Here is a 27059-nt window from a genome sequence, read left to right as displayed (position 1 = left end):
GCTCCATGCAGTCTTGAAAGCCATATGAGCACTGTAGACTGACATTCAGCATGGCTGAAGCACTTGGAAGTCCTTGCCACTGGGACAGCACATGAAGGGCTTGAGGACTTAGTGCAGATTATGTGGCTGTGCAGCAGCAGTGGGCTTGGCAAAGACACAGCACATTCAGGGAAGCTATAGTCCTGGCTAAGGCCAGATTCTTCCCAATGTGCTTTGCTCAGGATGGCTGTGGTGCTCCTTCTCCAGCTGTACCTTGTGTATTATTCACAGAAAACTTGGTTTTTGACCATGAGCAGGTGGTGGCCCAGACATGGGGGTAGGGGCCCCACCACTGGAGAATCGAGTTGGAGGGGGGCTTTCACCCTGGTGAAAAAGAGGAATTTTGACAGGTGATGGTTCCTTGACTTCTGAAGAGGAAGACTGTGGGTGGAGTGGTTCAAGATGCAGCAAGAAAAGGAGATAACAATGTATTTGTAGTTTCCCAAATCAACTATTGTATAACTCTCTCTATACCTTCTACTCTTTTCTTAAAATTATATTTACAAGTGTAAATTTATATTTCTTGCTTATTGCACATATTTTGTTTTAAAAATAAATTACACTGAACCCACTGTTAGCTTATTTGCATGTATAGTCTACAGTATATCTAGAAGCATTCCTCACGTTGCTGGAAAACCTTCAAACACCTGATTTTTAAGGGTTCATAGTTTTTGCTGTATGAATATTATATTTTTTCTTTATTAAACACTATTTAGAAATGCTTGTGTCAAATGTTTCAAATAATGCTATAAGAAAAACCCTAAACAAATCTTTGGGCACCACTTGATAAGGCCCTTTGACAAGGTCCTTAAAGAATTTTAGCAAAAAAAATTATATGCATTTGGAAGGTTTTGGGTAGTTAATGTCAATTTATCAATTACTGAAGTTTTAGCATTTGATGCACGGATACCTGGCAAGTCAATCATATCATTTCTTCTGGAGGGCTGCCTTGCCTGCTCATGTTTACCCCTTACAAGTCAACCCTGTGAACTTAGACTCCAGGATTTTAAGCAGGCCTGCCCCTCTAAGTCCCCTTTTCTCTCTCTGTCATAAATTTATTTATATAGTTGCTGCTAAGCATCTGTTTTTAGAAATGACTTAAGTTATCTGAAACCCAGTGGTATCCCATCACCTTTGGCTAGTTTGAATTTCCTCTATTGTATAATTGTTTGTAATATAGCCCCCTTATTTCTCAAACCACTGACCCAAAGTGTAACACGCCCCACAGCTGCTGACATGTAAAATCTAATGGTTAACACCAGAATAACATAAATAAGTTCCCAACTTTGCATGTGTTTTCTTTAAACTAGCCCAGGATAATGCCTAGGGGCCCTAATAAAGTCACAGTCCCACAGGTCCTCTCCTCCTCTCACGTGCCCCACCCACTGGTTGGCTCCCTGACATCTCCAGATGTCTCTCAATCTCAACTTGGTATTCAACCTCTCTGGGACTTGTAAGTAAGGAATTTCTTCTATCTCATGCATTTTTATTTATATCTCATCTGACTGACACACCTGAACCTCATACTTCTTTGCTGTACCTATGTCTAATACAATTTTCCTCAGCAGAGCTAGTCTAGCAATGGGTAGAGTACCTCATGGCCTCTCTTGAGGGAGACCTCAAGACCAAATTAAAGAGAAACCATAATAATAAAAAGCACAGGATTCTCACAGTATTATGATAATTGGCTCACCATGGGTCTTTCTCACCAGCCTGTTATTATTGTAATCGTATCTTCCATTTATGTATCTAATCCCAGTACAGCAAGATTTCTTACACATAGCAGCATAATTATTGCTCAAAAAAGGTTGAATAAATATTTTAGTCTGATATTTCTTTCCAAATCAAAAACTGGCTAATTTTTATGTACCATTATTTCTGGTCAACAAAAGAAAATTATTGAACATTTAACAGCCCTAACCATAGTATTGTCCCAAGAAAGATGATTAAGACATACTCTGTGCCTAGGACAGTTTATGACCTAGTGAGGAAAAAAAAAACCTTAAGTATCTGAATATAGTAAGTACTATGCGAACTGCATATCTAAGGAAAAGAAGGGCTATCTTTTGCCCCAGTTCTCACTTCACTCCTGCTCCTGTCTGTGCCTTTCACTTGTATTCCATGTTTACCTTTAATACTTCTTGAGTTTATAGCTGTCCTTTTGCTCTCTGTGACTAAACTTAAAATTGGAAAGATCAAATGGTAGCATGGTAGAAGATGAGCGTAATCTGTACATGACATGTCAGTTCATATAGAAAAAAATGTAAAGAAAAACACTTCTATTTTTAAAAGTCAATTTTCTAAAGATCTCTTCAATGGAAGGTGCACTTCTTGCTTTAGATCTATTAGGACTCAAAAGAGACACCCAGAGTTTAAAGTTAATGGTATTTTCCTTAGAAGATATTCCTGGTTACTCTCATATTTTATTCCCCAACTGTCTTCCTGAGTTTTTCCCACCTTGCTCAGATTTTCCTGAAATGCATATGAGACTATAACAAAGCAAAAAGGTACTCTCAGTTTTTACAGAGGATTTCCTCACTGAAACCTAGCTCCTTTGCCACCGGATTAATTTTTTTGGCCACTTCCAACTGAAAATGTGATTCCATAATTGGCTGATTTTTCTCTTGATCCCCAATTAACCCCTGGAGCCCCAGACAGTCATTGAAATCTCAACTCCCTAAATTCCCCTCAAAGCCTTCTATACATCCAGTGAATTCATCGCTTTGTGGTTCTCCAGAGTATACAACTCAAGTATCTACCTTCATGTCAGCCAAATGGTTTTCTCACCTCTGTTCTTGCAAAAGTTCTGCCCCCACAATTCTGTCATTTCTATAACTGAGGAGTATGACTTTAGAGAGAAGAAAAGGATACCCACTGGTTTGGTGTCAGGTAGATATGTCATCCTACCTATTTCTTTTTTTTATTTAATTTTTATTGTTGGTTGTTCAAAACATTACATAGTTCTTGATATATCATATTTCACACTTTGATTCAAGTGGGTTATGAACTCCCATTTTTACCCCATATACAGATTGCAGAATCATATCAGTTACACATCCATTGATTTACATATTGCCATATTAGTGTCTGTTGTATTCTGCTGCCTTTCCTATCCTCTACTATCCCCCCTCCCCTCCCCTCCCCTCCCCTCTTCTCTCTCTACCCCCTCTACTGTCATTCATTTCTCCCCCTTGTATTATTTTTCCCTTTCCCCTCACTTCCTCTTGTATGTAATTTTGTATAACCCTGAGGGTCTCCTTCCATTTCCATGCAATTTCCCTTCTCTCTCCCTTTCCCTCCCACCTCTCATCCCTGTTTAATGTTAATCTTCTTCTCATGCTCTTCGTCCCTACTCTGTTCTTAGTTACTCTCCTTATATCAAAGAAGACATTTGGCATTTGTCTTTTGGGATTGGCTAGCTTCACTTAGCATAATCTGCTCTAATGCCATCCATTTCCCTGCAAATTCTATGATTTTGTCATTTTTTAATGCAGAGTAATACTCCATTGTGTATAAATGCCACATTTTTTTTTCCATTCGTCTATTGAAGGGCATGTAGGTTGGTTCCACAGTCTTGCTATTGTGAATTGTGCTGCTATGAACATCGATGTAGCAGTGTCCCTGTAGCATGCTCTTTTTAGGTCTTTAGGGAATAGACCGAGAAGGGGAATAGCTGGGTCAAATGGTGGCTCCATTCCCAGCTTTCCAAGAAATCTCCATACTGCTTTCCAAATTGGCCGCACCAATTTGCAGTCCCACCAGCAATGTACAAGTGTACCCTTTTCCCCACATCCTCGCCAGCACTTGTTGTTGTTTGACTTCATAATGGCTGCCAATCTTACTGGAGTGAGATGGTATCTTAGGGTGGTTTTGATTTGCATTTCTCTGACTGCTAGAGATGGTGAGCATTTTTTCATGTACTTGTTGATTGATTGTATGTCCTCCTCTGAGAAGTGTCTGTTCAGGTCCTTGGCCCATTTGTTGATTGGGTTATTTGTTATCTTATTGTCTAATTTTTTGAGTTCTTTGTATACTCTGGATATTAGGGCTCTATCTGAAGTGTGAGGAGTAAAGATTTGTTCCCATCCTACCTATTTCTGGTGACCTTCTGTTTCTTCTTTCCAAATGATTTTGCACTGTCTTTTTTTTAAACACCAAACTACTAGAAATGCTGTGGTGAAGGGAAATAGGATCAAAGACCAAAAGCAAGTACTTTCTGGTGTAACTGGTAACTCATGACTGGTGACTAGTTTGCATTGCCAATCTTGATCATCATGCATGTAAGGTGGGTGGTGTTGGCAGGAGATTTTATATTTTATGTATATATTTTATTTTTATATATATTATTTATATATTATTTTATTTTTATATTTTATAAATATACTATATATTTATATATATTGTTTTATTTATATATTTTATATGTATTTTATACATATTATTTTTATATTTTATATACATATATATTTTATATATATTTGTGGAGACTTGTCCCTCATTCAGAACAGTGACAAGAAATTGCCAGATTTCCATCAACAAAACTGGAGACTAAATAATATATCTTTATCTACTTGTGTAAAACATTTGTAAATCAGAACTATTATTAAGGGTCCTGTAATCCTGAGAGTTTGTTTGTTTTGTTGAACATTGTATAAGATACATTTGTCAAGAGTGTACAACTTTAAGGCCCTTTCATTATCCTATACATAGTGTTGGAACTGTACATTTCAGTGGCCAAACTAAAATACACCTTTGAGGACATTATCTGTCATTTGTTACTGAATTTATTTCATCATGCAAGAAAAAGAAAATAACTACTACACAGTGTCACTTACTTTAAAAATAACCCAATGTTCTGGCAGCATTGCTTAAACAAGAGAGTCAGTTCACCTGTACAGAATTTTGAAATGAGTTTTACTCCCCTGGGCAATAGCAAAAATAACTTAAAAAACAAGTGTTACTCCTGTACCTTTCCAGATAGTAAACATTAAGAGCCCAAACTTTGAAATTAGGAAGACATGGGATTAAATTCCAAATCTTCTACTTTTTAGCTATACAAATTTATTAATTCCCCTAAGCCTCAGTTTCCTCACCATTGCAATGGGAATACTAGCTACCTTGTTGGGGTCTTCTGCGAATTTAAGAGTCAACCCCATGTGTTAAGCATGTGGTAACTGCTCAATAAATGACAATTGAACATCATACCATGATAAGTAAGCCAGTGTGGGTATCATGTGGGTTTAGATGTTATATAAGTCACTTGTTCTCAGGAGGACTTTCTGTCTAAGTCCTGTTGAAAAGAATGGTTTCCCTTGGTCATTTGTGATTCTTGTTAGTTTTAAGATTATAGACAAAGACAGAAGCACTGACACAGTAAGATTTCCTATGTCCAGAATTCCCTTGCTATGTATACGGAAGTCTCACAAAAATAAAAATCTATATTTTTACCAATAAAAAAAAATGAAGAAATTTGAGCAAAAGCAATCTTCAACAGATGAAAGCTTCTTAGAAGTTGAATTTTACAGAAATACCTTAAATGTTAAATGTTAATCCATAGATACATGAAAGAAACATATTTTCACCATGCCCAGTGCAGAAAACCAAAGGTAGGAAGCACATGGCCAGAGTAGGACATTTCACTGAAAAACTCATTGAGCCTCATAGCAAAATACTCTTTCCTAACAGCCTCACTCAGGATGTTTTAGGTAAGAGAAAGGAGAAGGTAAACCCACACTGGCATACCAGGCCTGGAGATAGGGACTAATTTTAATAAATCAGAATGGGACATGAAAATGTCAACTTAATCAAGCATTTAAATTTTATTAATCAAGCCTAATTTTTATGAGTGCAAATAATCACTGAAGCTGGACAAATTTGTTCTAGATTGCATCAGAAACATAATTTTAATATTTAATGGACTGATGAATTTAAATGGAGAATTATCTTTATGAAACATGCTCTTCATAATTTGCCATTAAATGAGAAATAAAAAAAATCAACATAAATCTTACATAAAGGTTATTTAACTAAATGTTGGTACTATAAATATTATAAATGCATTATGCACTAATTTAGCAATCACACAGTACACTACATAAAGCAGAAATGATAAGTGGACCAGGCTGGCCTTTGTGAGACTGTAGAAAGAGCTCTGTGTAATATTATGGAAAGCTCATGCTATAACCATTGTATGGGATTGTGTGGGTTTCCTGAACTTTCTTTTCATTCAGGCTTTTATGCTACCATTAACCACAGACATTTTTTCCAGTCCAAATGCAGGTCCAAACCAACTAGAGCTTTCTTTCTTTTGTGAATACTATCCTCAATAAAATTATATTTTATCACTACTTTTTCAAAAAAGACATAAGCAAATAACTGAAGTCTTTCTTGATTTTTTGACATTTTAAAATGCTCAGTTTTAAAAGTTAAATTTTCTGACATAACATTCTTATATCTCAACATTTTAAGTGGAAAAATTCAATTTAATGTCAGAATGTTTCTCTGTGATTGAACACACATTCCACTTACCCCCTCCACACCCCCCAACATATTGCTTAAAATGGGGGGTTGCGGTGAATTTTCATTAAAAATGAATCAGACTTAATAGATTAGTATGCTCCAAAGTGTGCTAATATTAATCTCCAAGATAAATGTTTGTTTTCAAAATTCTTTAAAGATCCCCAATATCCCCAAAGTGTAGTATTTACCTGTAGAACATGTGCTATGCCTTTACCTGAAAAAGAATTTCTCACCTATTGCAGCTTAATGCTCCCAAATGTGTCTGATGAGGTTAGAGCAAGAGACATACACAAGACATTAGCAGAACATGGACCCCTACAGAGATCACAGCAGCTCCCTTTTCTTGCACTGCAGAAAACGCATTAAATAAACAATGCAAACCTTTCATTAGACAACTTATAATGTAAAAGTTTCTAAAGTTGTTCTCAATTTGAAACATTTTAACTTGTACCTTTTTTGTTAAAAAGCTGTGGTTCTCAAATGGAAATTTGGCTTCATACATAGAGGCTTAAGGAAGAAATTTTCTTTTTATTTGAACTGTTCTTCATAAACAAAACATTTTGCTTTAAAAACATTAACTTTTATAAAATAGGTTTGAAATGTCTAGTTATCTTTTAATTTTACTTACAAAGCACATTAAACAACTCAAATTTTTTGGCATTTTGTATATTTGTTTTAATATCTGACAAGAGTTTTAAGAAAGCGTCATCATTTTAAAAGTACACCACAGGTTAATAGCTGACCTGTTTTTTCCTACTTAACCCAAGTAATTTGTAATATACTAAAGATGCCAAGATTAGGTTTTTCCTTCAAGTAAAAAATACAATACATTGGGAAGCCTTTAGATGGAGACAGAGTTCAAATAAACACTAGATTTCTGTTCACAGTGCTTTGTGTAAGTCTAAGAATAAACATTTAAGAATACTGAGAAGGAAATATGAAAAGAAATTCATTTAAGATGCTTATTCTGATTATAAAATTTATATTGGCTATTGTTTAGCCTTTCTTAATGGAAGGTTTTTTCTGCATTTTAAGTTGACACTGAAGAAAATAAATGGTTACATACTCTTGGCCAGTGAAGTAAATTTAGTGTCCTTGCACCTTATACTAAAGCATATTATATTGCAAATAAGAATGCTGTTGATGATGCAGAATACAGGCTGTAATCAGTGGCATGAATCAAAAGTCATCTGATAGCCACATTAAAGCCACATTTCCTATTAAGAATCAGACTAAATTACAACATGGCACTTCCCAGAATGAGCCAAGGAAATGCATTCTGAAAGAAGAAATAATTGTATTTGAGTGTCTCTGTAAAAATCAGGAAGTGTTTTAGCAATAAGTACTAATGCTTTTCTTTTTAGTCTGCCTTCTTTTGTATTGCAATATATTCAGCCTCACTGGCAAGACTATCACACTAATTATTATTACATCTAGTAGTTCAGTTATCTTGATGACTACTGTAGCTGAAATACTTCAAGGTCAAATCCTTAATAGCGTGAATCAGACCAAGCAGCCATCATACATGCAGTTGCTTTTTCGATATACTGGATAAAACAGTATATCCCAGACGTGTTTATGAATGTTATTACTCTTACAAATGTGGTCTAGATTATACATGTTGTTCAATTGTACCATTCATTTTGCAAAAGTTGCTTCTCAAAAATCTTTTGAGAAGCAGATGTCTGTTGTAAAAAAAAAAAAAAAAAAAAAAAAAACCATCTGCAGAAATACATCCATAATGATCTTATTGACCACAAAAAAGCCTTCAGCCCAACCTCTGGTACCTTCAGATGATCCAAAATCATTTAAGTGGTTCTATGCATCTTCCCAATTCAGAGACATTTCTGAATTTCAAACAGTACTTACACTTGTAATAAATCCACTGACATGCAAATGTGTGCTCTGTGTGGTGTAGACACACAATGATACAATAAGCTCCAAATCATGTTGAAGAGTACCACTCTCCCCTAATTCTTCCATATCTCTATGGTGGAAACAGGCATTTAGTTTGTAATGTATCCAAATATAAGCATCTGTACACATTCGGATGTTCTATGAATATGAAATTAAGTATGAAACTTCTTTCTTTTGTGACAATTTTCTTTAATATTTTAACTTTGCATTTGCACATCTGGACAGCAATGATTTCTTCTTTAATTTAAATGTGTTGCTTTTTTATAGACTGTGTTTTAGAAAAGCAATTTGAATTGTGCAACTGTTCATTCTGAATAGAGCAAAACATCCATTTAATTCAAAGATTATTTTCAAGAAAAAAATGTACAAATACAAAAGAAACCAGTTTGTTTCAGCACTGGGTTTTGAGGGGGCTTGGCTTCACATCACTGAATTCTTATCTTAACAAGGTGAATATAACAAAGATTCTTTTCGTTCTTTTTTGTTTAGGTGGATTTGAATAAGAGAAAAATAATATTCCTGGAAAGTCAGAATATAAAGTACTTTAAGAATTATCCAAGGACCTTTTTAACCTGCTCTGGTCACTGTAGTCTAAATGTGCACCCTAAATTGATTTTGAAAAGCAATAATTATTATCCACTGATGCATTATGATTTTAATCCTAAAGTTTACCTGAATCCACTTTTTATCATACTTTTACTGTGTTAATGTTCCTTTAACTGCTTTCTCTGGTCACATCTGTATATATCATTGATGGAATGATTCTAAACATGTTGTCATATTTTCATTCAGATTTTCAACATCATTATTCACATTTTCACTCAAATAACATTTTATTTCCTTGAAAATCACAGATTTGTGTTGGATTACAATCAAATCTTACAAAATTAGAAAAAAAAATATATAAAAGATATTCTGTAGAAGCAATTTTGTTCCATTTTGGAAATAGATTCTTAAATGTATAGCTACATATTATGTTTTATATCTTAATGACAAATGTTCAACAAATATTGGATATGGAAGAAGAAATATTATGCTTTTTAAAATAATGTTATCTGCTTATTCTTTGGCTGTAATGTAGCTGGCACACTACATTTGGGGCTGTCTATGTGTGTTTTTTAAAATGTCATCTTTATTAGTATTACATTCAAGGAATAGTACCAGGAATCCGTTCTTTCAAGACCTTCCTCCAGTGTGTGGCATATAAGTCTGTGACGAGCGACATTACAGAAGGTCATGTCACTTTTAACTGCTTGCATTACATCTTTCTGATTTCCCTAGTGCCCTTCCTTTGTTTGATTAATACTACTTGCTTTCAAGCAAGGTATCAGAAAGCATAATTTGGAAAGAGAATTCCAGAGCCAGTCTGAGATATTCCCTTTTAAGAAAAAACAAAAAAATCTGAACTTTGCAAACGTATCTTTTCTACCACCTGAATTTTTTGTCATTCCCCCTGTAAGGAAGTGTGTGTGTGTGAGTGTGTGTGTGTGTGTGTTATTAAATCATTGCTGACAAATGTTTGGGCAATTGGACTTGCAATATTTGAAAACAAAACTATGTAATGCTTATTTGGTTTTATTTGAAGAGGAAAGGGCTTGAATTTGAGACTAGGTCTCCTGTATTTTTATTTGTTTTCCTAAGTTAAGTGTTAAATTCCAGTACTCTCTTTTTAAGTAGCAGGTGTTATTTAAGTTCTCTGGGAAAGATTACATTTTATGCAGTCGTTAAATGCACTTCTGTGACATATACAGGTTTGTTTTGTTTTTGTTTTTGTTTTCTTTCTCAGTCCTGGGATTGAACCCAGGACCTCACACACGCTAAGCAGGCACTCTACCACTCAGCTACATCTCCAGCCTTACACAGTTTATTTTTTAAAACACAGTTTGTGGTTTCTATGTCCATTGCATTTGGCTGGAGCTCAAGTCTTAAAGCTCAGCTTCTGAGACACTCTTGCTCTCAGGGCTGTCCATTTCACCAGGCCACTAATGCCTGAAAACTAGTTGTAAAAAAGCAGCATCATTTTAATTTGGAATCTTTACCCAAACCTCTCCTTGTGCCTGTATGTGTTTTCCTTATTTTCAGTGAAAACATGAATCAGAACTTTGTCATTGAGAACAAAAGATATTCTGCCCAGGTTAAAAAAAAAAAAGATGCAATTTAATTTCCAAAACTCAGTGTTAAAATATTAAGTTGTTATTTTATCAATAGCTAATATTTTTGAGAACTTCTTTTGATACAGGAACTGTGCTAAACACTCTACAGACATGATCTCCTTGGACTTTAATCAGATGATCAGGGCTTTATCATCTCCATTTCAAGGCAACTTAAGCTTCACCTGAAAAAAATATAATGGGGGGGGGGGCGTGCATTCTGAAGCAGCTAAAAGGCATCAACAGGAAACTATCTGTATTTTAAATCCTCACTTTTAGATGTTCATGATATAACATTAAGGAGGCACTGGAGGAGGGGAAAAGCCCTCACTAGAGCTCTAAAACACAACACAAAGGCCTCTCACTAACACAACACTTTTCTGCCAAATGTAAAAGCAAATGGTTGTATTGGGTGGTTCTGGCTGCACATTTGTGGAGCAATTGTGCGTAGCCAATTACCCACTTGTGCAGGGAAAGAACAGTTTGGGTTTTGCAAATGAAGAGCCTGATTCTGTAGGCTTCTTTGACTCATACTTGAACATAAGAGCCACAGCTGATTTACAAAGTGTGTAAATTACGCTAGTAGTTTGTTTCATGGTTCAATCATACTTGGAATTTTTAAAAATTAATTTGGCGTTAGTAGATATCCCCAGATCTTAAAGATTAAATATTCATGGGTTCTATTTCCAGAAAAAAGTTTGAAAGCATTTTGAATATTTGCCTTTATTAACTTGATTAGGTATAATTCTTTCGAAGTGAGCTAAGTCAGGTTTGTGAGATAAATGATAGGCACTTTACCAAAGAGTGTGTTCCAAGATATGAAGGATGGATGATGCAGTCATTTATCCACTAGATCAAAAAATATTTCTTGAACACTTATTATGCAATCTGCTAGATACAATTTGACACCATTCTGCCTTTGTAGTATCTGCAGTAGGATGCTAAGTACTGTAAGAGGAGGTATATGATATATTTTTAATAACTAGTTATATATAATACTTCTTGAGTTTAGTCAGAGGAATAAAAGGAGTAAAAGAATATTTTATTTTCTTTGACATATTTGATATGACTGCATGGATAGTTTTAGCAATAAATAAAAACTTCATTTAAATCCAAAACTTTACTGATAATTCTTTTGTGTATATACTTGGGGATTGAACCCAGAGGTGCTTTACCACTGAGCTACATCTCCAGCCCCTTTTATTTTTTAATGGAGACAAGGTCTCACTAAGTTGCTTAGGACCTCACTAAGTTGCTAAGGCTGGTCTCAAATTTTTAATCTCCCTGCTTTAGCCTCTCAAGTCACTGGGATTACAGGTACATGCCACCACATCCAACACCTAAAGATAATTTTATTAGAAGTAGAAAATAATAATTTTTTAAAAAAATCTGGCAAGGGTTAGGTGAAATCTTGATGTAATACAATGCATTGAAACACTGTGGCTTCTTTTCCTTTCTAAACCTCCATTGCAAATAGCCCAATAAGGAATAGCCTGGCATACATCTCCTCAATTACACATTGTCATTACTAATGTCTGTATATTTGTGATGCACATAATTCAGGTTAAAGAAAGTTAAAAATTAATATTATGGCTTATCTGCTGGTCCCTGTTTACATTCCATAGGGCCTATATGAGGCTAGACAAGTACCTATGTGTTGTTTCTCTTTGTATTTTCACATTACCTAGAATTGTGTGCCTTGGATAAGGAGGTTTACAATAAATGCTTATGGAGTGGCTGAAAATAGTTAGAGTATCAAGAGTTCATATTTCCTGTTTAGGTCAACCACAATTCAAATTGCTTTACATGTTCCCAAAGTTGTATAAGCACTCAACATACATTGGAAAAAGTATGTTGGGCTACTATGATTCTTTTGAAGTGCTGATGTCAAAATGAAAGACCAAAAAATCCTACTGTTGAACAGAAGATGTTATGTATGACATAAATTAGAAACAATTTCACAGTTTTTTAGATAGCTTAGTTTTATATTGGTTCATGAGACCTGGAAGTGTGTGTTGGGTTTTTTTAAATCACTGAATGCTTTTTGAATATTTCAGAAAAATATTAGGAATAACTGAGAATTCAGATATGTCATCTCAGTTTATACAATCTTTGCATAATACTGTCTTGGTGATTGAAATTTTCACTCATAAGCTATTCCTATTTATATCAAAAAGTCTCCTAAAAGAAGGGCTAGTTGTCTTTATCTTCCAAAGTTACAAGCTTTGAGAGAAATGTTCTCAAATATGTGCTAACTGTTTAGAGATACTCAGATTGGATTAGGAAAAAACACAATAAAAATTTAGAAAGTATATAAAATGTTATATACAAGAAGTTGGAACTTACCTGAATAAGAATCCCAACTGTAGAGGGTTTATTTTTTATGTTTTTAATTTCCCTGGGGTGCACGTGTGTATGTTTATGTAAGTCTATAAAGTCATAAAAAAAAAACTTTAATGAAATCCCATTATTAATACTGGCAGTTATATATTGACCAAAGCAAATGAAAATTATTTGGCAAATCCAGAATGACTCTTCCATTCTACTAATATAGGTGAATTAGGAGCCATTAAAAGTGCATATGCATATCCACTTGTCTGAGTTAGGTACATATATTATGCACATTTGATTATAGAATGCATTTCTAAATTTCTTTTACTAACAATCCTCATAATCTTTGTGTAAAATCACAGAGCCAAAATGAAATATTCAGGTAATCCACAAAACTGAATTGAAGTTTGAACTATAAAAGACATTTAGTTTTACACCATAGGCCATCAGCATGAATGGATTAACAGATTTTTTTAATCTAAGAGTTTAGCAAAAAGTAAATTAGAAATAACAGAGTTGCTTCATGCTTAGTTATCTAGTTCTAAATTTAGAGTGCCTGATTAATATTGACAGCAGAATAGGTAGAAAGGAGATTTCCTGATGTAAAGCATCCTCCAAATTGATGTTAGTTTGCCTTACACATATTTCAAATTCTTTGTCACAAAACATTTTGCATGAATAGGATTCCCTTGATCGGGCTTCTGTTACCTGATTTTAAACAATTAAAGACAGCCTTTTCCTAATGTCCATCTCTAGATCAAACATTCCTTCTCCAGTGCATGTGTTTCAAATGTTAATAAAATTTTCATTTCCAAAAGGTTCAAAATGACAGGACAAAATTCTGTCCTTTAGGAGCACAAAAACAACTTGTGTTTCTGTCTGCAGGTAGTGGAGGACATGCTAGAGGACGAGGAAGAAGAAGATGACAAAGATGACAAGGTAATTATCTTTCCCAGCACTTGGGTACCTGGGGATGGGGAAATGTAGACATGACACTGTTTTCACAGACAGTTAAAAAAGGAGTTGAAGTGTTTGAGTCCAGAAAATTGGACAGTGCTGTTTATCATCCTAACAATGCCACTGCATGTTGCAAAGAGGGAGAGAGGGCTATAAATCCTCTTCGCTTTTGTCCAGAGCTGGGTCAAATATTTTTCTGCCAGGAACAAAAAAAAACAAAATAAAATAATTCAGCTTGTCTGGAACTTGATAGCTCTCATGAAGATAACGGCAGTGACAACTGTTTTTGAAGGGCAAAAATTTGTCCTATCTTGAGTATTACAAATGGTTCTATGCTTTGGGGGAAGAGGGGAGTGAAAAAATCAGCAGCCTTGCATGAGTTGAGCATGGATATTGCCGTCTGTAATTTTCAAAGAATTGCTCAGCAAAAGAACACTTGTGTGGAGCACTCAAGAGGACATTTAAATAACCCTGGTGTCCAGTGGCCTTGTCTAGATTTGGAATGACCCCATGGCTCCTCCATCAGGGAAGTCCATTCAGGCTGAGGCTACTACTTCAATTGCTGGTGGGCTTGGGGAGGCTGACCACAGTAAATAACAGCTAGTTTCTAGGACTGCTTGGATTGGTTGTCCCCTGGGGAGAGGGGACAGCTAGGGGGAAGAATTAGAACGACCTTGCACCACTACAGCTGTGGCTGGTATTGGAAGAACAGCTTTCTATGGCCGTTTGTTACATCATGACCTCTGTCATTTCTAGACCTAAAATCTACAAAGTCTTAAGGTGAAATCAGAGGCAGGGAGAGAATATCATTATTTCTTTGAACATTGTTTGGCAAATAAAGCCAGATTTTGACCTTCACCAGAATCTGACTTCTGTTATAGTAAAGCAATGAAATTTTTTGAAGGAGAAAAACAATGTATCTCAATTTATGCCCTTGACCTTTGGTTCCAGTAGAGATATACAGGTATGTCCTCAAGAATTTGTTTTGGAAGCAAGCACTAGAGGTGTCCAAAAAAAAAAAAAAATCACAGGGATTAGTTAACTTCACAAATGACTCTTTTCCTGAATAATATTCAGTGCTTAAAGGAAAATAAACACACACATGCAGGCTTTTCCCCTCTTCTCCCTTCTAATGCTATTTCAAACATTTTTGACAGAGCTTTTATGTGAAATTTTCCTTCTGTACATCATTCAGTTATTAGCAACATCATCAAACATAAACTAACAAAATCTTCTTCCTGCAAAAAACACATATGTGCTTGTTTTTAATGTTAAATAACATGAGCACACACTTCTGGCAATAAATGATATGATTTATTGTTAAGGTCAGTTGTGGAGCTGTAGAGAGATTGTATTTTAACTCAACATGCCAGCTCTGAATCATCATTTCTCTGCTGATAAACACTGAGCTGCCATCCATTTATGGCCATTTCCCCTTGCTTGTTGCTGCTTTATTATTAAAGCCACCATAAAGATCCATCCCAGCAGCAGGCGTTTCCCCAGAAATGTTAATAAATGGAAACCCTTGGTGAAGTCTAGTACTTCAATGTCCCTGCTTGAAGTCACCCTATATATTTTTAGCCAGCTTGCTGATATTCTACACCTCTAGTCTTTCTTTTTATGGTCATTTTTTTTCAACAGAGAGGATGTTAGGCTTGGGAAACAAATACACACCTAGTTAACCAGCTCACCAAAACATAGATGTCAAGTGGAACATGCGAGTGGGGAAACAACTCCAAATCTCTGGAGTAGCATCCATCGTAATCTAGTATATGGTTGTCTGGAATTGACACCCTGGTTCTAACACATTTTCAGATCTAGTTACCAAAGTTGATTGAAAGTGAGTGCTTATTTTACTGCATGAATTCAGCTGTATTCTTCTGTACCGGGTGCCAACACACAGGGTGTTTTCCTTCTGAAAAAAATGTGAGCTGATTTTTTTTTCCTAAATGCATTCCTTATTTGGACATCATATAGGTTTTCTTTTTCTCAACCATAATTCAATATCAACATTAAAATTTTATTTCAAAAATATCAAATGTATTAATTATAGTAGATGTTTAAGCTGTTGCATAATTGAGGAAAGAATCCTAGAGTGGACATCCTAAAATGTAAAGTTTTTGTACCATAAGAAATGGAAACGTGAAAGGATCCTGCAAGTTTCCATTTACTGGCTTCCATCCCTTGACTGGCTCTCACAGCCCTGCACTGTTAAGTCTTGGCTATCCGTGTGTCTGAATGGGAGAAGAGTAATTTCCTACTTTAAAAAATTCATTGGTTCCTCTATTTAAAGTTTGTGTATAGAGTCATGCGTAATGGAATTTCATAAGAAAACAAATGTGTTTTTCACCATACGAGCAGGTACTGACCTCTAGCTCTCATTATTTCTCTGTTTTCTCATATGGTATAATAGTGGGGTCAGGTCAGTGGGTCCTCTTATAGGATAAAAGTAAAAAAGATTAATAAATGTGCCAAAGCCTCATGTTAATTGAACCTGAAGCATATGTTGCAAGTATGTAAAATATGTCCCAGATGTTTCAGCAGGGCCAGTGTCTTGGCTTCCCTGATTACCACGAGGCAGCTATTAGTCCTATAACCTTTGGACTTGGGGGTAAATGGGGTATTACGTGGCCCAGAATGAGAGCACCTGTTTTCCATTCAGCAAAGACCCCTGGCAGGCTTTGCCTAAGCCAATCCATATGTTTTCACTTAGCAGATTGTTGGGCGATTATGAAAAGTGTCTTTCTTTAGAGCCAGCATTGATATTAGTCACTCACAATGAAAGGCAAGTCATTGGCTACTTGACAAGGTCCATGCGGGCATACACTGAAGTCCTTTATCTCATTTGAGCTTGGAGTATTTTCCCTCAGCATAATTATATACATGGCAAAGACACAGGTATAAGAAGTTGAAGCAAAGATTACAATTACTTCACATAATTGCTTTGTAATAGCTTTTCTTCAGTGCTGACTTTAGCACCTGGGAAAGCTTTGGTTGAAGTTGGTTAAAGCTAACTTGTGATTTACCTGCATCTCCATATTTTGAAATTTTTCTAGATTATGACCTTTTAAGTATTTTCCCTTGAATTCTTCCTTTTTCTTAAAAGATCTCATCATTATTCAGATGGCCACACACTTATTCTTCATTCTAAAATCCATTGTCCACATTTGTTTGAATCTAAAATTAGGTGGCTTCTCTCTTAATCCAATTTCACAATTTTAACAAAGAGAATATGGATTTTAAATGGTGAGTCTTAGTTATGAAGCATTTACTTGTTAATATTTTCACTTATCTGCATCATACATAACATAGTACATTATTAGCTCTACGTTAAGCCTGGCTGGAGATGACACTTTTTTTTTCTGAATTAAATGTTAGAAAGACATCATACTGTGTATTCAGTTCCCTTTGTTACAGGAGCGTTCTCTCAGTCAAAACAACAAAGCCTCAGTTTGATGTGATTTTTGACCTGACACCAAATCTTGCCTTTGTGGTTAACAGAATATCTAAGAAAATAAGGCTGAACTAAATTACCTAGGTGGAGTTAAGAACAGTCATGTAATAGTGTTTTTCTCCACATTATATGTAATAATACAATGCTCATTCTGCATAATCTAGACCTCTAATTAACGAAGATCTGCCTTCTGTAGTTTAAAAAGTTTAGGCATGCTTCCCATGGTGCATCCCACCCTTGTAATAAGATCCAGCTGCAACATCAGGAAGAGAAGACAGAATGCAGGTTTCCCTCAGGAAAAGCATGAATTCAAATGCATGGCATTCTAGTAATGTTTATTGATAAAAGATATCAAAATGTTCAGGCATTTATGCTTACATTGCTTCTCCTTTTTTTCAACGGTTATGTCAAGGTTACTATGTTTCAAGATAACTAGATGCAATGAATGAAACATATCTGAGTTCCTTCAAAATATACAGATTGTTTGCTTTGATTCTTGAAGTCTGTGTTTTCTGGTTTGATTCTCCAGCCCAAACATGTATATAATGTACCCAACATTCATACATCTCTGAATCTTAAATCAACTGTGGGGTGGGGGGAGAAAGAGATAATTCTAAGTGATATGAGAGAAGATTTTAATCTGACAAAATTGCATTTTACAGTTATATTCAGTGAAAAAAAAAGATGCATGATAAGGAAATGGATCAAGGCTTTGGAGAAAGGCAGAAAGAGAGCAAACAAGAAAAACAGTACTTCCTAAAATTTTTTTAAATTATATTTAACTGGAATACTATTTGTTTATCCATTTTTCTATAGCTGCATAAAAACTGAGCACAACTTAGAGGTGTAAAGCAACACTTATATTTTTAAGATCTTGGTTCAGTAGGTCAGAAGTGCAGGCACAGCCAACTAGGCTCTCTGCTGAAGCTTTCCCCCTCAAAATATGACAGAATGAGTTCTTATTGGAGAAAAATTCACTTCCAAACTCATTTAGGTTGTTAGTAGAATTCAGTAGAAAAACTAAAGCCCTTGTTTTCTGCTCCTAGTCAATTTCTGTGGGATCTTCTATCTTTAAATTTATCTTTGGACAATCTTTGTTGAGTTGAATCTCTCCCATGCTTCAACTCTCCTTCAAGAAGATGCTAGCTCACCAGATTAGACCAGACCCCAGTGATAACCTGCCTTTCTCTCTTTCTTAAAGACAGCTGTGCTATGGAACATAATCATGGGAGTAACTGTCCCATTATACACATTATACTCCTAAACCCATCCCCAAACATAAGAATAGGGGATTATACATGACTTATAGACTAAGAGGTGGGAATCTTGGTCTCCATCTTAGAATTCTGTCTACCACAACCATATAGACCTTCCCATGCTGTAGGGTGAAAATGGAACCATCTGTGTTCCTTCCTACAGTAAACAAAAGAGGAAAGCCAATCTGCCTAGACATGTTCTTTTATTGGATAGAAGCATCTCATTGCAGAGAGATAAGCTGAAGTGCACAGTAGTTGTATTGCTGGTAAAATCAATATATCCCACTTGCTTTTATCCACTTTTGATCTAAAGCCAGGGGTGACTGGGCAGAGAGTCTGAGGGGTCATTTCTATCCTCTCATTTTTTCCCATCTGGAAAAGAATATTAAGAATAAAATTAGTAAAAGGTGGGGCAGTATCCATTCCTTTTGGGGGGATTTGGTGGTGCTTAAGCCCACTGGGCTAACAGCCTACTGATTTTAAGTTTGTAGAAACTCTCTACTTCACCCCAAATCATAGGGATAATAAAAATAGAGGGGCCCAAGATATAATCCAATTCAACCACCTTGTTTTAAAATAAGGCACCTGGGGGCCAGGGGTGTAGCTCAGTGGTAAAGCACTTATCTAGAATGTGTAAGGCACTGAGTTCAGTCCTCAGCATCACAGATAAAATAAAAACAAGGGGAAGCTTGTTCAGCCAAAATGAGTATCACAGGTGACACAGACAATAAATGACAGAATAACTGAGACCCAGATTTCCTGACTTCAAATGTGGCATCTTTATCTTTCCTCTAGCCCAGGCTTCCTGGGGCATGGGGTGGAGTATGGAGGCAAATTGCTTCAGACATTGAAGGGCACCGAGTTTGGCTCTATAGCTTAGCTATTGTGAATTTTGCTGCTATGTGTCTGTGTCACTGTAGTAAGCTGATTTTTAAATCCTTTGGGTATATACCAGGAAGAGTAATAATCGGGTCAAAGATGGATACATTCCTATTTTCTTTGAGGAATCTCCCTACTGCTTTCCAGAGTGGTTGCACCAATTTGCAGTTCCACCATTGTTTGTTCTTGTTGTTGTTGTTGTTTTGATGGTGCTAGGGATTGAACCCAGGGGCACTCTACAATAAATAAGCACAACTTAGAAGTATAAAGGGACAATTCCTACCTCCTTTATTTATTTATTTATTTTCTTAAAGAGAGAGAGTGAATTAATATTTTATTTTTTAGCTTTCAGCGAACACAACATCTTTGTTTGTATGTGGTGCTGAGGATCGAACCCGGGCCGCACGCATGCCAGGCAAGCGCGCTACCGCTTGAGCCACATCCCCAGCCCCCTCCTTTATTTTTAAGACGGGGTCTGGCTAAGTTGCCAAGACTTGAACTTGCTATCCTCCTACCTCAGTCTCCCAAGTAGCTGGAATCACAGATGCGGACCACCATACACAGACTCAGACAAGATCTTGAATAAGTATTTAGGTAGTATGATAAGAAAACTCCCATTCCAGCTGGGATATGTTTAATTCTGCATTTCCTCTACTTCTCATTGTTCTGCACACTCAGTTATCTTAAGAGATGTGTTATAGGTGGAATGAGACTAAAAATGTTCATGTCCTAATCCCTGGAGCCTGTGAATGTATAACACAGCATGAAAAAGAGGAATTAAGGCAGTAGATAGGATGAGGTTACTTATTAGCTGACCTTAAAACAGGGTGATTATCCTAGATTATCTGAGTGGGCCCATATAATCATTTGTGTCTTTAAGAGGAGGGGGGCATTCAGAGCAGCTGGCAGCTGATGGCTACTTGTGCAGCTATGGCCAAGATCAGAGCTTAAGACCTTTGTAGCAAGAAGAAGAAAGAGCTGCTGCACCAGCTGGACCACCTGAAAGGGGCTCTCCCAGCTGCGTGTTGCTAAAGTGATGGACGGCCTGGGGGTCCAAGCTCTCCAAGAGAGCTTGTCTGTAGTCATTGCTTTTGTTCTCAATGTCACTAGCCAGGCTCAGGAAACCTGAGGGTGTTTTACAAGGCAGGAAGAATCTGCTGCCAAAGAAAGCACACGCCTGCACTACAGGCTCAATGAGCACAAGGAAACCCTGGATACCAAGAAGCAGCTGTGGAAGGAGTAGATGTTACCCTCGAGGGAAGAAGGTGGTCAAGGACTGATCATTGCAGCAGCGATAAAACACAAATGGGCTGGAGCAAGGTTGGGGGGCCAGGGACTGCTATGGCTGGCTTTGAAGATGAAAAAGGAGGCCACAAGCCAAGACGATGTGGGCAGTTTCTACAAGATAGAAAGCACAAGGAAAAGGATTCTCCCCTAGAGTCTTTGAAAGAAATGCAGCTCTGCTCACATCTTGATTTTAGCCCAGTGAGACCCATTTTAGACTTAACTACAGAACTGTAAGATAATAAATATATGTTAAGCCACTAGGTTTATGGTAATTCACTAGAGTAGCAATAGTGAACTATTACAGGTACCTTCCAGCTGAATTTTCTATACTGCTTCAAAAGCATTTTATTTGATAGCACAAGTGTTAACTCCTATTTTTTCCTTCCTAACTTAGTCCTATTCTTCTACGTAAATATGGCCACACAGTTCTTCATTCAATATGGAAAGTAAAAATAGCATCTAAAAAGCAAATATCTTTATTCAAATTGTCTTAATTTTTATTTCAGAAAAATTCACCCCAAAATGAGAAGAGGGATATTGCCCATCTGATATGGTTGCACACTTTCCTGTTTAGGAGCCTGTGTTCTAAATTAGTGAATGTAATGGCAAATCATGGTTAACGTCAATTTTCAACAGAATGTCACTTCCTCACAACATTCATTCCATTCCTTAAAATGTTTCACCCTACAAAACTTCCGGGCAGTGGTTATTTACCCTATAGAGATAATAAATCCTTTGAGAATCTTAAGAAATTTACAGACTTACTCCCCAGAAGAAATTAAACCAACACACTTTTTTAACACCATTTTTGCTGACATAGAAATGGAATTGTTTTTTAGAAATTGAAGTATCTTTATGAAGTCATATTTTATTGCTTTCACCATCTTCCTCAAGACATTAATGTCTATTTCCTCAAACACCTGAGATAAATTCAAATTTTTTAAAGTAAAAAATTATATTCAAAAGTTTCTACAAAAAGACTGATATTTGGCTTGATTTTGATATTATGGAAGGGCTTTGATGCAACAATATGCTTGTTATCTTTGACATTTGTTTGATTATGACTTTCAGTTTCATGGCAGTAAGTGCTGGAAACACCAATTTGGCAAAAGAAAACAGTAACAAACAAATATATGCTATAACTTTAGTAGATGAGGAGTCCTAGAATTCTCCTAGAATTCCCCAAGAATTCTTTCTGAATTCATACAACATTAATGAGATCATCTTTTGAAAAGTCTGCATCCTTAATGCTTCATGGTTGAAAAACGGATTAAATATTTTTGTGTCTACGTTAAGGTCAGTGGAATTAGGTTTCTAAGAGTTGAGGCAGAATTAGCTTTCTAAGAGTTATTTTGTGATTCTAGCTGCTGGCAGGTTTATACCTCTAAACAAATTGACAGCTTTGTCACTTCATCATTTATTCTACTTTGCAGAAGCACTTCTCCAATTTTGAAATATTTGGGTAGATATTTGTGCCCCCTGCCCACCTGCTCTTCTAGAGTGGCAGGTGGGCTAAAGTAATTGAAATAGAAAAAGTTACCTGAATAATTTGGCAAGAATACCCATCAAATAAAGCTAAACTAAGAATAGAACTCTTTCTGGTTAGTTTATTCTGATAGCTGGATTTCCTTTGCCTTAAAAACGAAGAAACTTTTATTCGAAGGCCAATCAAGTGTTGCAAGACAGTCCTCTGCAAAGCTAGTTAACTTCTGTATTGCAACAGTGAACTTCCTTTTCTGCTCCCATTTCTTGACAAAAACTCTTGAAATAGCAGTGTGTCAGCCCTGGCTCTCAGGAGGTTGACAACATACAGAGAAATAGACACGATTTTTTCAGGATTGCTGGCAGAGTCGTTGACACCGGCTGACACCACTGCATGTTGAGATGAGAAGAATGTTTCTTCACCAAAGCAGCAGAACCAGATGTGTTGCCAAGCATCACAGATGCTCCATCTGAGCCCAGAGTGCCAAGATTTTTATTCTGCCTGAAAGTTTGTTTGGCAAAGAAATTCTTCGCCATGTTAAAGACATTGACTCTGCAGATCCTAAAAGGAGTTCACAAAATAAGAATTCTTCCGGGATTGTAAAAACCTGCCAACAGGAGTTGGCTATACAAATAGAGGTATCTATTTTCATTAACTTACATGCAAAAAAAAAAAATATTAAAGAAATGTCAGAAATTCTGTGATTAGATAAAACTCCAAGAAATGTGTGCTTCACCAAATACTTCCAGCAGCATATGAGTTACTTTTCTTGGTGATAGGGTTAACACATAAAAATGCTTCATTATAAGTACCCACTCCTTATTTAAGGGTAAATCCTAAGCCAGATAAAGTTCCTGTCTAAAAATTGGGACAATTTTATAACAAGTGAAAATTCCACAATATCCAATAGATTTTCAGAGTAGGCAGTCTGAGGTACTTCTTCAATTAATTGATTCCACGCTTCTATTGGGCAGAATTCTGCCACACAAGTACTACAATGTTTGTGTTTTATCACATTGCATACTTATAATAAAACCAATAGATATGAAAACTTCATGGCACTAATTTTTCTTTGAAGTTTTCCAACTTAAGCTAGACTCAAAGTAAAAAGATGCATGGCTTATACTCGTGTGAGACAAGTGTGTTTTCTTAGATTCTCATCAAGAAACTGTTTTAGAAGCCTGAATATTGTCTTCTTACCTTTGGTAGCACCCATGGCAGATTGCATTATGTTAAAAATATAATTTCTTGCCCACCAGTGTTGGCTGCACAACTCACTTTGGCTGACACCTGCCACTTCCAAGAAAAGGTTTTAAGGGCCACCCTGGGCTCTTCCATCTCTTTTCTTTCTGCCATGATACTGGAACTGTCCACGGAAAGGCACTCTTTCAGCCTGAGTCCTGGAATAAAGATAACATGAGGCCAACTCATGGACATATAGTGTGTGTAAAAAAAAATAATTCTTTGGTTCTACAAGTCTCTAAGATTTTGAGGTCTTGGTTCTTGCAACTAAACTTTGTCTAGGCTGATGGATCCAGCATCCTATCTCTGCCACTCTGTGAATCAGTGATTTAATATTACATTTGACATAGAACAGTCTTTCTTTTTTTTTTACAAGAGTAATCAATTTCTCAGAAAGGAACTTAAAATTTTTCTTTCCTAAGTTCACATACCTACCAAATCCCCTGCACCTTGAAGCCCAATCTCAGGTAAAGGTTGAACTATTTTGTTATTGTGTATGTCCCATTGAAAAATGATACTTCATTCCATAAACACATGCTGAGGGACAAGACACTGGGCAGACAAAGACAATATGACACAACATGAGCTTTTCAGAAGTCTCTAGCTGATGGGGCCCTTGGTTATATAAGCCAATGATTATAATACAACAAGGAAAATGTTAAGAAAGTTATGAACAATTTTGGTGAGAAAACAGGAGGGTAACCGTCATCTCAGAATTGTCAGCAAATGTTCCACAAAGGAAGTGGCATTCAGTTTGGGTCTTGAAGTGTGAATGAGCATGTACCAGGAAGGGTGGCATAAAATCAAGGACTGTGTAGTGTAGTAGGAACATAGAGTGCTGCTGATGAGGTAGAAGAAAATGACACTGGAAATGTAAATTTAAGCTCATGAAACTTTTAGCCATCATCTGAGTTTGGATGATATTCTCAAAGTATAAGAAATGGAATCAAAAGCAGTACAGTTTCAAAGTGTGAATTTTCATGATGAAGTTGTGCTTTAGATAGAGAACTTTTGCCCATTAACCAACACCTTTCCATTCCCCATGTCTCCTACCCTCTCAGTCAGATAGAAGGAATAAGTTCTAGTGTTCCGTTACACAGAGGGTGATTGTAGTTAACAGTATTATATCATTCAAAATAGCTAGAAGAAAGATCCTGAATGTTCTCACAAAGTAATATGAATACTTGAGATGAAGTGTCCTGAGTTAATCAATAGATGATGTAAAAATGTTCCAGAACATCACACAGTGCCCCATAAAGGTGCACAATTATCATCAGCCAAAAAATAAGTGTTCATTTCTGTAAAGAACCATGGCAACCAGAGGATGGAATAAGAAGGAAATGAGACTTGAAGTAGGGAAATATGCTAGGAGGCACTAAAATAGCTCTGATTAAAAAAAATAAAGGCATCTTTAAACAGTAATAGTGATAATAGAAACTTATTTGAGAGAGATTTTTAATACTAAGTCTAAGATTATTTTAAAAATTATATTGAAGTGAGTAAGGTAAATTTTAGGATTGTGGTTGGCTGAGTTATCCAGCTGAGATGTATTTGTACAGCCCATTCTTATTTCAAAGTACTTTCCTTTCTTACCTTTTCAATATTAACAAGAACTTTACACATTGGCATATCAGGTGTCAATCCCTTGTTCCAGTAACAGGAAGATTAGCCTAGCTAGTGTGGAAGTAGCTAAGATTAGACACCAGATCATGGGACAGCAGTTAAGCCTACCAAACAAGTTAACTTGTCCAATAGAGAAGAAGCTGAGGAATTAGGAAATACATCTGGTGTTTCCTAACATTATTCATGTTCTGAGATAAGAAATGAATTCCTCTAATTAATTTGCCTACCCAGATATGTAGCAAAGCCTGTTGACTTATGACACCTAGGCCACTTGATATGTAGTTTGTCTGTCCATAGCCTGTTTTGCTGAATATAAACAGAAAGTCCCATCTACCTCTGTTCCCTGGCACTGGGAATGACATCTCGAGGAATGATGGCAGCAGGTCACACCCAAGGTCTTTTACCTATTCAGTAAGCACAGGCCCAATGTGGAGACATGAAGGGTAGTATAAAAAGAGGCTAAATAATTTTATTGCCTCAAAAGTTGATTCACAAGGAATATAATAACCATGGATAGTCTGACTTTGATCTAATAGTCAATGAGGACAATTTGATGCTGGCAGAACTTGGGTCAGTTGAGAAGCAGTTACTGCTGTTACTGTTTTGATTTTTGTTCTTCTTTTATTTTTTTGAGTTTTATTTTTAGTTGTTGATAGACCTTTATTTTATTTATTTGTATGTGGTGCTGAGAATGGAACCCAGTGCCTCACACATACCAGGCAAGTGCACTACTGCTGAGCCTCAACCCCAGCCCCAGCCCCAGCCCCTGCTGTTACTGTTTTATAGATGAAAAACTGAAACCTCTGAGACACATAACACACTAACAAAAGTCTCAAATGAAGAAAAAAAAAACTTTAAAGACTAGTCTATTCCTCTAACATCCATTTTTTCCTTTACAATAACTCTCCCAAAACTTAGTAACCTAAAGTAATAATTTGTTATTCTTTCATTATTCAGTGGGTTGACTGGGCTCACCTAGGCAGTTCTTGCTGAATTTTGTGTGGTTCTTATCAGATGTCTGGGGTAGTAGCCATCTAAAGTTTGACTAGACTGGGTAGTTAAGGTGGCTCAGTCAGATGACTGACAGTTGTTGGCTTCTTGCAGCACAGCAGCTTGGTTCTGAGAGGGAAAATAAAAAAGCGAGTGTTTCAAGAGACCCAAGTGGGAGCTGCAAGGCTTGTGAACTAGACCTGCAAGTTTCAGAGTGTCACTGTTACCACATTCTACTAGTCAAGCAAGACCAAGCCAGATTCAAGGAGGGGGAAACTCAGTTCTACCTATTGATAGGTGATATCAAGATCACATTGCATAAGAACCTATTATATGGGAGATATAGTGTGTCCATCTTTGGAAAACAAAATCAGCCAAAATTTCAAAGAACAAAAAACTTCTAATATGTATCATGTAGCATCAAGGAATATGGAACCTAGTACATACCTATAATTTCAGGGATTTGGGAAGCAGAGGCAGGAGGTCTGCAAGTTTGAGGCCAGCAATTTAGCAAGACCCTATCTCAAAATAAAAATAAAAAGGACTGGGAATGTAGCTCAGTGGCAAAGTGCCCCTGGGTTCAATCTCCAGTATGGGAAAAATAATGAAACCTATTGCCTACCAGGAGAGTGTTTATCCGAAGTAGGTTAGATTATTTCAAAAATAAACATGGCACCTTCAGATTACCAAAGAAGGTCCGTGTGGGTGTGTGTGTGGGTGTGTGTGTGTGTGTGTGTGGTGTGCAAACACATATATAACGATTTACATACTGAAGATGAGAAGCAACAAAGGATTGTTGTCATTCACTATTTCTCCATTTAAATACAAAAGTACTTCCCAATTCTTTCTTTGTCTAGGTTGTAGATAAGGACTTCATCCAAAATTTTCACCTTTCAGCTAAACTGACCCTTGAGGTTTGTTGAGAATTAGGA

At 36.3% G+C, this 27059-nt stretch overlaps 1 protein-coding gene across 1 annotated transcript in view; it reads left to right on the top strand.

Annotated features, from left to right (window-relative positions):
• The window catches only part of Mctp1 (multiple C2 and transmembrane domain containing 1), a 526481-nt gene that overhangs the window by 440827 nt on the left and 58595 nt on the right, over positions 1 to 27059 (top strand). The window contains exon 19 of the mRNA XM_058573996.1: positions 13842 to 13895. Within this exon, the coding sequence (XP_058429979.1) occupies positions 13842 to 13895 (54 nt within the window). The remainder of the gene's footprint in view (positions 1 to 13841; positions 13896 to 27059) is intronic.

This window comes from Marmota monax, unplaced genomic scaffold (genome assembly GCF_021218885.2).
Source record: "Marmota monax isolate L192 unplaced genomic scaffold, Marmota_monax_Labrador192_F-V1.1 WCK01_AAM20220418_F8-fsc00018, whole genome shotgun sequence".
NCBI lineage: Eukaryota > Metazoa > Chordata > Mammalia > Rodentia > Sciuridae > Marmota > Marmota monax.
This window is presented reverse-complemented; position numbering and strand designations above follow the sequence as displayed.